We start from the raw sequence: 13,008 nt of genomic DNA on the forward strand, positions 1-13,008 counted from the left end.
AAAAAGTTCCTGGCAAGGAATTTGTTTCTTCGGAAACAAAGGAGCCACGTGTTGGTGATGAATCTGACTCATCAAAGTCAGACAAGCCACATTCAGGCAATGATTCTGGTTCGTCAAAACCAGAAGAGCCATTTGTTGAGGTAAAAACTGTCAAACCCAAGGCTGGTCAGGCTTGGGTGAATCTGTTTAAATGAAAAACCTGACTTGCCGGAGTTCCCAGGTTGGTAAGCGTGGAACATGAATCGGCATATTTCTTGAGAAATTTCACTTTGGTGATTTTTCGTCTTACATGTGGTAAATCAGGGACATTAAGTTGTACTTGATTTTCTACAAGTGATGTTTGAGATTTAAAACTGATATTGTAAAATCTGTTAAGTGTTTAAAGGAGAACAATACGATGAAATAACCCCGAATTTGTGAAAAGACGCACAAAACTAATTTTCCGGAAAAAACATTTTGATTAAAACAAACTTAAGTGTTTTGAAATCTAAATGGGAAAATAGTTTGTTGTCAGGGGGAGTTCTGATTGTTTATGCCAAATGAATGGCGAGTTGAAGTGATTCGATAACAGTTTGTCATTTTATTTGTACAGTTTTCAAATTTTCCTTGAAAATCAAAATTGAAACATATTTTGATTTTAGGGGGAGAAAATTTAAAAAAAAATTAGAAAATTTGAAAATATTAGAAAATTTGAAAATACCAAAAACATTGAAAAAGCAAAAATGAGTTTTGTTAAGACAAGAGGAAATGATAAGTAAATCAGTGGACTATCACAGCACGCTAAAGAAATGAAATATCAAATGTGATAAACGGTCTCACTGATGATGTGTCGATAGATTTTCGCACATTTAATAGATTTATTCGGGATATAAACCTAAAATTTCAAACTCGCGAAATTTGTGGGGAACACTACTTGGATATATAGGTAACCCCTAAAATCTTGTTTGAAAGGTCTCGTATTCTGATATACTAGGTTTTTATACTCAATGATGTCTGGGGTATTATTCCGGGACTTCTGCTGAACGGAAGTTCTGACCTAGTCCTTGGATAATACTTTCACCAAATGCTTGAAACATAGCATAAACCCTCAGCATGCAGATGAAACAATAAAATTGATAGTCGCTGCTGTTGTAATTAAAAGATCCTCTAAAGGGGACATACTAAAAAGTCGAAACTGATATCTCTCTGCGCATATGGAAGTATCGACCTGAGATCCCTCAGTCCTCGCATACCTAATTTATGCATAGATTTCATTGTAGTATACTCACCTGTAAGGCTGAATATTGAGATTCTGGATACGGGAGTATATTCAAGAGGTGGGACACATGAAAGAGTTAAGTTCCTAAAACATCTAAATCGTATCTTGAATAGATTGAAAATTGTGTGAAAATTTAAGAGGACAACTATATCGTCAATCTATGTGAATCGTTTAGAACTTAATATGATTAAAGCTTAACGGTGCTAGTGATTTGTCTCATGAACTGATTTAATCCTCTTACACAAACTCACAAAAATATTGTTTGTTTATATTTCTTTACTGTTTTTCATTCAAAATAAAAAATTCAAAAAGATTTTCGGCAACTGATGTTGAAGAGCTGATGTTCAAAATACCAAGTGCTAAACATGATGAATTGGATTGGGAAACAACTGTGTTGAAAATTCTTTGAATGTTATATACAAATGTTTTGTAAGATTGTATGCTTAGTTAATCAAGGTCATTCATTTGAACTTGATGTAACTATACAGGTTGACGAATTAATGATTTCTACCAGTAAGTTTCTTAAATCTAACTGTTATAAATTTGTGAAACTTATGTTGAGGTAGAGAATGTGCAGGTTAAACAGGTTTGGACTTCATCATTCCCACGAAAGCTAAATGTCAAAGCTTGAACCAGATTTCTTAGATTCTAGCATATCGAGATGGGGAGACAGTGAAAGGGGGAGTCTGGATCAATAGTCAAAGGGGAGTCTGAAGATGGAGTCAGGTTATGATCCTAAACCTGTGAAGAATGTTTATGATGTGAAGACAGAGAGTTAGAGAAAAGACCAAGACTGAAGACTCAGGAGCTGAAGACTACGTCAACATCCAAGGGGGAGTCTGTTGATGCATGGAATGTCTGTTGACTACGTCTACATTAGGTCTTAGGTTAACATAGGTCAACATAGGTTCTTGAAAGTCAAAATCATGTATTATGTTGATAGGTTTGCTTTTGTGAACATATGTTGAAACAGGTCCGCTTATGTGTCATAGGTTAGATATAGGTTCGCTTATGTGACAACAGGTGGTTCGCTTATTTGTCAAGTTGGTAGGTTCGCTTATTTGTCAGTCCATATAAGCGAACCACACCACACTATATATACCTGATGTGTTCATTTGTGTGGGTAACCTTTGGAGCGGACCTAGATCATTGTTGTTGTAACGGAACTCTGTCAAATCAGTATCAGAAAGCAATAAAAGAGAAGAAATTGAATAGGAATAGCTATTGTAACTTCATTTACGTTGATTCCGCCTTCGTACATGAAGATGAACGTTCTCAACTGACTATTTAGGGTCGGAACACGGTCCAACACCAATAAGAAGTGTTAAATTTAAAATGATAAAAAAGGTTTTCAAAATGACAGAAATTAATATTTCTGAAATAAAAGATTTAAATCTTACTGAAAGACCTAAAAAATACACTTCAAGAGTTCAACAACGATTAAACAAGAAAAAAGGTTACAGTTCTGGTTCTGGTTTTCAAAAGAAACCAAACCATAATGGTAATTTCAAAAAGAAAGGTCTTGGTTTTATTCCACCTAAAAATTATAAAAATGAGAAAAATTCTAAAACAAAAATAGAATTTGTTTCAGGGGGAAGTGCTGAGGAAGAGCAAAAGAAACCTTTCTGGAGACAATCAAACCAGGATTTTCTTGCTGAGAAGAAAAAGAAAGGAACTGGAGTGTTTCATCCGAAAGAGACTCGAACCTGTTTTAAATGCAATGAAGCTGGTCACATTGCATTGAATTGTCCGACGAATACTAAGACAAAACAGGGAGTTTTTGAAAAACTTAAAGAAAAAGTTGTTGATGTTGAACCACCAACTGAGAAATTCAAAACTTTTGAAAATTCAACTTATGAAGTTGGTGAGTGTTCTAAGAAAAATTTTTACAAAAAGAGAGCCAAGGACAACCAAATGTGGATTGTTAAAAAGTCTGATGAGAAAGTCGGCGATGAATCTGGTTCCACAAAGCCAGAAGAGCCACAAGTTGAGGTTAAAGAGGTAAAATATGTGCCTTCAGTAGATGATGTTGATCTTCCATCTTTGAAGGTTGAAAGTGTTAAGCAAAAGGTTGGTAAGGTTGAAATCTCGAATCAATTCTATTCTGATCAGAAGGAATTTGATGTTGAGAAAGCTTTTAATGGTAATGTAAAAAAGATTTTTGGGAAAATGGTCGAGGGAAAGGCCAAAGGGGTTAAAGATTTTTATGCGACAAAGAAAGCAACTTATAACCCTACTGAACAAGTGTAACTTGCTGGAGATCCCAAGTTTGTAATCGCGGATCAGGAATCGACATCTTTCTTGATATTTGAATTTGTGAATGAATCTTAACGTTAATAAATTTTTACAGGTTGTGACTTGCCGGAGCTTCCAGGTAGGTAAGTGTGAAGCAGGAATCGGCATCTTTATTGGTAACATGTATCTGTGTAGATGTGATATTCCTACAAGTGGTAACTCAAGGACATTAAGTTGTACTTGATTTAACTTACAATTGGTATAGGTTTGGTCTTACAACTGGTACGGAGGTTTGCTTGTGCATTCTTGCAAGTGGTAAATCAGGGACATTAAGTTGTACTTGATTTACTACAAATGATTAAAATAAACAAGATGATGAACCCTAACCTACAAGTGGTAAAAACAAGCTTATTTTCCGAAAAAATCATTTTGATTAAAACAAACTTAAGTGTTTTGAAATCATAATGAGAAAATAGTTTGTTGAAAGGGGGAGTTCTGATTGTTTATGCCAAGTGGATGGCGAATTGAAGCTTGAAACAACGGTTGTCAATTTTCTGTACAGTTTTTTTTCAAATTTCTTTAACTGTGTTTGCATTTTAGGGGGAGTAAAAATTTCAGAAAATCCAAAAACATTAGAAAATTTGAAAAAGCCAAAAACATGATAAAATTCAAAATGAGTTTTGTTGTCAAAAAGAGGAAATGATAGTACATCAGTGGACTGTCACAACATGCTAAAGAAATGGAAAGTTAAATATGTGATAAACAATCTCACTGATGATATGCCAGTAGGTTTTTGCACAGTTAGTAGATTGTGACGAGATATAAATCTAAATTTCAAACTTGCTTATTTTGTGGGTAACATTTCTTGGATATATAGGTAACCCCTGAAATCTTGTTTGAAAGGTCCCTCTTTCTGAGTTACTAGGTCTTTATACTCAGTGATATATGGGGTATTATCCCGGGACTTCTGCTGAATGGAAATTCTGACCTAGTCCCCGTATAATACTTTCTGCAAATGCTTGAAATATAGCATCACCCTCAGCAAAAATGATGAAATAATAAAATTGATAATCATTGCTGTTGAAGAAAAGATCCTCTAAAGGGGACACACCAAAAGTCGAACCGTCATCTCTCTGCTGAACGAAAGTTCTGACCTGAGCTCTCACGGTTTCACATCTAACCCCTTTACAGATATCATCTGTGGCATATTCACCTGTAAGACTGAATATTGGGATCTGGATACAGGAGTATATTCAAGTAGTGGGACACGCGAATAAGTTTAAGTGCTTAAGATATTAATATCGTATCTCGAAACAATTGAACTTTGTGTGAAAATTTAAGTGGACCAATATACTGACAATCTAAGTGAACTGTTTAGAACTTAAAATGAAATGAAGCTTAACGGTGTTGGTGATTTGTCTCAAAAACTGATATGATCCTCTTACACAAACTCACAAAAATAGTGTCTGTAAATATTTCTTTACTACATTTGTTTAAATTCGAAAATCCAAAAGGATTTTTAGTGTGTTTTAGCATAAACTTTTGAAAAATTCAAAAAGATTTTTGACAACTGGTGTTGAAAAGCTGATTTTCAAAGTTCCAAGTGCTAAACATGATGACATTTTTTGTGAGGGGGAGTTTGTGTTTGGAAACAAATGTATTTTGATCAAATCTACAAGTGGTTCATCAAGATTATAATTTGATGATGAGTCTGTATACCTTAATTTGAAATGTTTAAATGTGTGAAATTTATTTTGAGGTAGAGATTGTGCAGGTGTAAGTCTGAGCCAGGTGACGATCCTAAGCTGGATGAGAGCCAGGGCACGATCTTGGAACAACATTAGTAGAGCCAGGTTGATCGATCCTGAGAAGCTTGTGTTTAGAGAGCCAGGTTTCCGATTCCTGAGGACTCAGTGGACGAAGTTTGAGCCAGACAACAATCTTGATCATGTGAAAGCCAGATTACGATCCTGAAGCAGATGATGCTGATGAACTTAAGGAATGCCAGCACATCGTAAGGGGGAGTCTGAAGTTTTTAGAAGAAGATTCGAAAGAGTAAAGCCCGGAGACTGATAAAGATTGAAGACGTAAAGACTCGACACGAAAGACTGAGTCTGTTAGTGCATGCATCTGTCGACTTCGTCTTGTATCGAGTCTTGCTTTAAATTGTATAGATCAGGGCACGTAGATAGAGAAAATAGGAAGTTTAAGGTTGTATTAAAGGTGATTTCGCTTGAGAGAGAGATTCCGCTTGAAACAGTTTGGAGCGGAATCAACAACCATCTTATTCCGCTTGAACCATTTCAAGCGGAATCAAGTCCCTATATATAGTCTTGGAGCGAAATCAAATGTAACAGTTGCTGAATTTCATACCGAGGTGCTGCCGGTTTGAATTCTGATTGTAATCATTGTTAAATCAATCAACAAGGTGTTTAAAGTGAATTACAAGTTGTTTCTAAGTCAGTTTCTTACACTGTGTTCCAGAGTTTACTAACGGAAGGAAAGGAAAAGAAACAAAAAGAAAGTAAAAATATTTTGTGTTCCAGAGTTTCATTTAAGGAAGGAAAAGAAAGGAAAATAAAACATGTCGTGTTCCCGATTTTCATTTAAGGAAGGAAAAGAAAGGAAATGACAGGAAAACTAAGCTAAATTCTTTAATTTTTCATTCCTTCCGATTTGGGAGGAAATGGTGGGAAAGAGCTTTTTTTTTCCTTTCTCATCCTTTCCTTTCTCACTTTTGCTTTCTTTTCTTATCCCTCGTTAAGTTAACTCGGGAACAGAGCGTTAGTTTCCGCCTCTGAAACTGATCAAAACTCCTCTGAACGACTCGTTCGGGTCATCACACGATCCTACAGGGGGTTAAACCCTAAATCGTCATCAAGAAGACACGTATTAGGACACTTGGGAATATTTAATCAAGTTTATAACTAAAATATCATCAGAGAGACACGTTTTAAAACAATTGGGGATTTATAGACAACAACTGACAATCCCTCCTTAATTTACAACAACTAATACAAACAGTATAACCACATAATGCATTACAATATTATAAATTCATAATATATAACTAAATAAATAATAAATAATTAGGTGTAGAAAAGCAACAAGACACAAATCTCCCTAAAATTTCACAAAAACAAACCCTCACGCCAAAAGACAGAGCAACATCAATTCCAAAACCAACACCGAACAAGAAAAGAAAAAAACTTCTTCTTCACAAGCCAACCCAACCCAGCCCCTCTTTCACACACACACTGAGATCAAAATTCTTCTTCACACGGCGCAATCACACCCACTTCCCTGTGTTTTTCTCATACCCATATACAACATACACACATACTTAATTTCACACACACCAATTCCTCTCTTACAATCCAATCAGCGGAATAAGGTAACACAAGCGGCAAATTAGGGTTTTTTCGAATTCAACGGTTGAGGCTTGGAGTAAAATATCACCAATTACAATACCTTTTCTCCAATATTTAGGGATTTTTATTGGATGAATACAAGTTAGGGTTTCAATTTTGTGTTTTTGCCTATTTGGGAATTTTTTATATTTAGGGTTTGATGCTTGTATGTAATGGGCTTGAAGGATTCATCTAGAAGGGATATATTTTGTGTTTCTGGATGATATAAGACAGTTTACTTTTGTTATAGTGCTGATTGAAGTTATTTATGAGATGAGGGTCTGTTAAGTTGGTGAACTATTGATGCTTTTTGGACTCTGTTTTGATTGGAATTGAATATACAAAGGGTAGAGGGGAACAATGACCAGTGCCTAACAACTTAGGATAGTATTCAAAGCTTCGGTTTTTTTTTTCTCACGCGGGCTTTTGTCGATGCGCATTGGTTCTATGTTATTCGGTTTTTATAATGTTCAGCATTAAGTATGGAGAGAAGTGAGCCAACGTTCGTACCCGAATGGTTAAAGAGTAGTGGAAGCTTAAGCACTACGTCTCACCACTCTGGTAATTCTGTTATATTTTATCTAATGTATTTTTTTTAATTGTTTTGGTTGTGTGTATACTGTATATGTATATGTATATGACAATGTTGTTTTGTAGATGAACAAGGTGTGTCAAAGACCTCACGAAATAAGTCACTTGTTAACATAAGTGATAACGAGTTAGGACGCCCATCTGTTTCAGAAAGGACGACTTCTTCATACTTCAGACGCGCATCTAGTAGTAACGGATCACCTTATTTGAGGTCTTACGGTAGTTTTGATCGGTATTCTGATAAAGAAAAATCAGAAAGTAGGCATCGTGATTATTCTGATCCTTTGGGTAGTATTTTACCGAGTAGGTTTGAGAAAGAAGGGTTAAGACGTTCACACTCAAGCGTATCTGCAAAGCGTGGCGACTCGTGGCCTAGGAAAGTAGTAGCTGACTCGACCGGTGTTAACAAAACCAGCCATGGGCATAGCAATGGCGGTGCGTTACGGTCTGGTGGCGGCGGCATTAGCGGTGTAAAGACTGCGTTTGAGAGGGATTTTCCGTCTCTTGGAGCAGAAGAAAAACAAGATTCTGAGATCGGTAGAGTCCCGTCTCCTGGTTTGAGTAGTGCTATTCAGAGCTTGCCGATTGGTAGCGCGGCGGTGATTGGCGGTGATGGGTGGACATCTGCACTGGCTGAGGTGCCGGTGATAGTCGGGAGCAATGGAAGCAACACATCTGTTGTGCAACCTGTACAACCGACAACGGGTAGGAACATGGCTGAAACTTTGGCACAGGGTCCACCTAGGGCTCAGACTGCTCCTCAGGTAGTTGAAGCATGTTTTACATACGCGTCATATGTTATTATGTATCGTGTACTTATGTGCATTCATGTTTGTGTAGTTGTCTGTTGGAACTCAAAGGCTTGAAGAGCTTGCGGTTAAGCAATCGAGGCAGTTGATTCCCGTGACTCCTTCCATGCCTAAAGCTTTGGTAAGACTGTTTTCAAACTTTTTGTTGTTTCTTGCGTAACGTGTGAATGGTTTATACATGTGGTCTTTAATCATTTTCATTTATTGTTTCATGGCTTTCAACATTTGGTGCAAATGTGCACTCATTAGCCGTCATTATCTGCAGAACAAATGTTTATTCATATTTTTCTTCATTATTTTTTAGGCGTTAAGCTCTTCTGATAAACCAAAGCCAAAGGCGGCTCAGGTACAGCTTCAGAGTTCTCACCTCGTCAACTCTCCCCGACCCGTCAATACAAAGTTCGACTCTACAAAGACATCTACAGTAGGAAAACTTCACGTACTCAAACCATCACGTGAAAGGAACGGTGTCACTCCAGTTGCCAAGGACACCTTGAGCCCAACAGCTGGTGCCAAATTACCAAACAGCCCTCTTGCCGTACCCTCTGTCGTGGGACCCGTTCCATTAAGAAACAACAACTCACCCGTTTCCGTTCCAGAGCGCAAGCCTGGTGTAGTGACACTGGAAAAGAGACCTTCATCTCAAGCTCAAAGCCGAAGTGACTTTTTTAACCTTATGAGGAAGAAATCTATGACACCTATTACCACCGATAATACTGGTTCATCGATCTCTGCTAGTGACAGGCCCGGTGAAGCTGTAACCGAGGGGGAGTCTGGTGGGGCCCAACGGACGAATAACGAGAATAAAGATGATTCAGCATGCAATGGTGATGCTGATGTGGCGAGTGAGACGTCTGGTAATAATGGGAGGAAGAATTTAAACTCTGATGCCTTTCTTTACTCTGAGGAAGAAGAAGCTAGATTACTACGCTTAATGGGCTGGGAAGAAACTGCTGACGAGGATGAAGGCCTAACGGAAGAGGAGATAAATTCTTTCTACCGAGATGCAAGTAAGGTAAAAGAATTACTTTTAATAGTAAGCATTGATCCTTTCTTTTGTGTATGGTTTCAGTTAGGGGTGCAAACGAGCCGAGCCCGAGCTCGACCAGGATCGAGCTCGAGCTTTGTTTTCAATGCTCGAGCCAAGTTCGGGCTTGGCTCGTTTATTATCTATCAATAGCATGAGGGTGTTTGGGATTACTTTTTGAAGTGATTATTTGATTATTGCGTTTGTAAAACATAAATAATCTAAAAAAGTGTTTGGATGAAAAAGTTATCTGCCTCCAAAACACAGTTTTGGAGAAGCATGTATCTACATGCTTTTTCAAAACGCAGTTTTGAAAACGTATAATCTATTTTGAAAACGCAACACCAAACACCCCTATATTAAATAAAAATAATATAAATAATAGACTCGTTTAGGTTTGCGAGCTTGATAAGTGAAGCTCATGCTCGGGCTCGTTTACTAAACAAGCTTATTTTTAGGTTCGGGCTTGGCTCATAAACAAGTTTAATAAGCTCAGCTCGGTTCGTTTCGAGCTTTTTCTCGAGCAGCTCGCGAACCTTGGCTCGTTTGCCCCATAGTTTCAGTTAAACCTGGCAAAACGGGCGGGTCGGGTGGGCTAACGGGTCAAAACTGGATTTGGGTAAAAACGGGGTTTGACCAAAATGGGTTCAGGCTGAAACGGGTCATTTTAAAAAAAATTATCAAAATGGTCTGCTTGCCCACTATATTTGATGACTGATCTTGAATTCTGAATGGAATTTGTTATTATTTTTCTGTGTGCAGTATCTGAATATGCAGGCTGCCTCCAAGATCTTTAAAGGAACGCAACCAAAGCTACTGATACCGCTCCACTCGCAAATCAGTGAAATTTCGTCCGACTCTAAGCTGGAATCTTAAGTTTGCTGGGAAAAAAGGGTGTTTTTTGGGTTATCTTTTAATATTGTTTGATGAAGATGATGAGGATGGTAGTAGTGAGAGAGGAAGTGATTTGGAAGTTTTGAAATCCTTGCAGTGAGGGAGGGAGGGGGGATATGAGTGAATAGGAGGAATAAGTACATACATATGGGTCTTTAATAGCTTACTGTAAACCCGTGTTTACCCCTCTCGATCGATGGCTGAGATTTTTCTGACTTTTTAAGGTTGAGAAAAAAAAAAAAAGAAAAGAAAAAAGAGGATAGGAAATTTGCTTGGTTTATTATTAATTTTAATTTTAAGAAAGAAAAAAAATGAAGAAGTTTAGTTAACTTTTACTTTTGTTCTTACATTGTTCTTTTAGCCTATTTTGTGTTATTTTAACATGTTTGATCCAAGTGATAACCAACATTTTGGGCTTAATCAATGGTTATGGTTTTGGAGAACGGCGAACCAAACTGGCTGGGCTGGTTGTTTGGTTAGACACTTAGACTTGCGGTTTCAACTGTTTTTCATAAATGAAAAAAACAACAAATAATCCAAGTGATTAGCCCATTTGGTTTCAAGTTTCAAACCGTAAAAAAAAAAGAAGAAAAACCTGTATGTTCTGCTCTTTAAAGCATTAATGAATCGAATAAATCTTAAAGTGGTTGATTTGGATGTTTGGTCAGTTGTAGGAGTTTATTACACGAATTAAAAAAAAAAGGTCGAAAAAGAGGCTGCAACTGTTTTGACGATTTTAAAATGCTTTCTTTAAAGTAAAGTGAATTATGGGCCGAAACTATAATGAAGCCTACTCTGTGATAGGGAGGTCATCTAGTTCCTTATTCCCTAGAAATGGCCCATTTAGCTGGTCCTTTGTATAGGTGCACAAACACTAACCTGGTTCCTGGTATGGAATTGGTTCCGGGTATGATTGTAAAAGAAGGTACTGAGAGAAACTGGGTAGGGTTTGGGCACGTGCATTAAGGAGAAAAATCGTACCCTATATACTCGGGTAGGGTTTGATTGGGTTTGGGTATTACCAGATGCGAGTTTAGGTATTAATATCCGGTTTTAAAAAAATAAGTTTCTTTTTTGATTATTTTACACAAAAATAAATTCGTTTAATAGTTAAATTTGGTTTGTAATTTGTAAAAATAATTAAAATATATTTACAATAACATAAATTCACTCGAGTACAAATTATTAGTTTTATAATATGCATTTTTAAAACTTAAATATAAAAATTGTAAAATAAACATAAAAATATATTTCAAAAATTTGGGTATTTTATCAGGCATTAAAAAAACTGGTATCGGGTATAGGGTAGAATCGGGTTCGGGTATAGGGTATGACCGGTTTTGGGTATATTCAGGTATAAATCGGGGTACAACTTCAGGTACGAGTATTGATCTCAAAATGTATACCCTATATCAGGTTCAGTTACATGTATAAAATACTCGGGTACAAAAAAAAAATCGCTTCCGGGTTCTTTTTCGGGGTCTTGAGTTTTTGAGCACCTCTATGCTACACTACACATTATGGCAACTTAAGACTGGTTAGGTTAGCCCGTAATATTTTGTTTACAAAAAGAAAAACAACTTGTCCCCATAATAAAAATACTATGTGAAATTACTAACTACAGTTTTGAAAAAGAAAAGGCAAACCAAATATGTCACTTGAGTTGGCTGGACCGGACAAAACAGTACGGTTTGGCGTTTTGTGTGGTTTGAAATGCATTTTTTTATATCATATATTGTATTGAAGTTGTTAAAAATAATAAAAGTGATTCATAAATCTTATACATGAAACATCATACATATGCATAATTGCATATTTTAAAAATGAAATGAAATTACCCATAAAAAATAAACGGACACTTTCAAGTTTCAAATCTCAAAGCAGGCTAATCTAGTTGAATGGTTTAATCGTTTTTTTTAACGGCAAGAAACGATGTGTCAACCATCGTGACACTGGCGCTGTGGCCAAGGTCGACTACTCGACCACCGCCAGCCCTTTGGCTCCCCAGATGGATGGAAACCCGACCTCCACCTGCTCGAAGGCACGACAGTGGAATAATCGGTAAAACCTCGTCTCCCATTCAAGTCGAACAGGCGCTCCCTGTATTCGCTATTCATCTGGATGCCACAGAAAATAATAGAGAGTGAGAATCGAACCTGGGTCACAAGAAACACTAAATCTTAATCGGTTTTAACTATATTTCTTTTGCTTATGAACTTCACACCCTGGAAAAAAGTTGAATATAGTGGACCTTCATTTATACAATTTTGGTCATCGACATTGACATAGTGAAAGACACAAGTTATATCTTCTTGAGTTCTCCTTTTCTTTCTTAAACACTCAGAATTAGAATTTTATTGTTTTGTATGGAACTGACAAACTGAAAATTAAAACAAAACCAAGTCGCAAGTTTGTAAGAGCTTAAATTCATCTTGATTGCCGAAGTTTTTTGATAAGTGCGGAACCTCTCAATTGGAGGGTCGACATAAAGCTTTGTTTACACAAAAAAGTCTTATATTTTCTTGCTAGAAATGTGGAAATTAAATTTTGGGTTATTGGATTTTATCACCCTCAACTATTGGCTATCGGCCGCCGCCACCCCCAGCTATCACTTTGACGCCCATCACCCCCAACTTAACACTTAGTGTGTTCTGTCACCACGTCGTTAACTAATCACTAACTTTTGATCTTGTTACTATACTTTTGGGGTGTCCTAAGATCCCTAAAACCTTCCTACGATCCCTATGACACACCCAAAAGTATAGTACCAAGATCAAAAGTTAG

At 36.9% G+C, this 13,008-nt stretch overlaps 1 protein-coding gene across 2 annotated transcripts; it reads left to right on the forward strand.

Annotated features, from left to right (window-relative positions):
- The first annotated feature begins 6,603 nt into the window (after positions 1 to 6,603).
- LOC110884725 lies at positions 6,604 to 10,559 on the forward strand. Of its 2 annotated transcripts, none has more exons than XM_022132437.2 (5): positions 6,604 to 7,464; positions 7,561 to 8,258; positions 8,335 to 8,424; positions 8,608 to 9,318; positions 10,093 to 10,559. In XM_022132437.2, the coding sequence occupies exons 1-5, from the start codon at positions 7,386 to 7,388 to the stop codon at positions 10,204 to 10,206; spliced, it is 1,692 nt and encodes a 563-aa protein (XP_021988129.1). In that variant the 5' UTR covers positions 6,604 to 7,385; the 3' UTR covers positions 10,207 to 10,559. The 2 variants fall into 2 exon arrangements, with proteins under 2 accessions (XP_021988129.1, XP_021988130.1); XM_022132438.2 differs by having other exon boundaries at positions 8,608 to 9,313.
- Positions 10,560 to 13,008: the final 2,449 nt, after the last annotated feature.

Source organism: Helianthus annuus, chromosome 10 (genome assembly GCF_002127325.2).
Source record: "Helianthus annuus cultivar XRQ/B chromosome 10, HanXRQr2.0-SUNRISE, whole genome shotgun sequence".
NCBI classification, from domain to species: domain Eukaryota; kingdom Viridiplantae; phylum Streptophyta; class Magnoliopsida; order Asterales; family Asteraceae; genus Helianthus; species Helianthus annuus.

What these genes read in the sequence shown, in the direction of transcription:
- LOC110884725 (XM_022132437.2), top strand. Translation starts at nt 7,386, where the DNA reads ATGGAGAGAAGTGAGCCAACGTTCGTACCCGAATGGTTAAAGAGTAGT. An exon ending in CTTCCATGCCTAAAGCTTTG is followed by an intron (nt 8,425 to 8,607) that starts GTAAGACTGTTT and finishes ATTATTTTTTAG; the next exon opens with GCGTTAAGCTCTTCTGATAA. An exon ending in TCTACCGAGATGCAAGTAAG is followed by an intron (nt 9,319 to 10,092) that starts GTAAAAGAATTA and finishes TTCTGTGTGCAG; the next exon opens with TATCTGAATATGCAGGCTGC.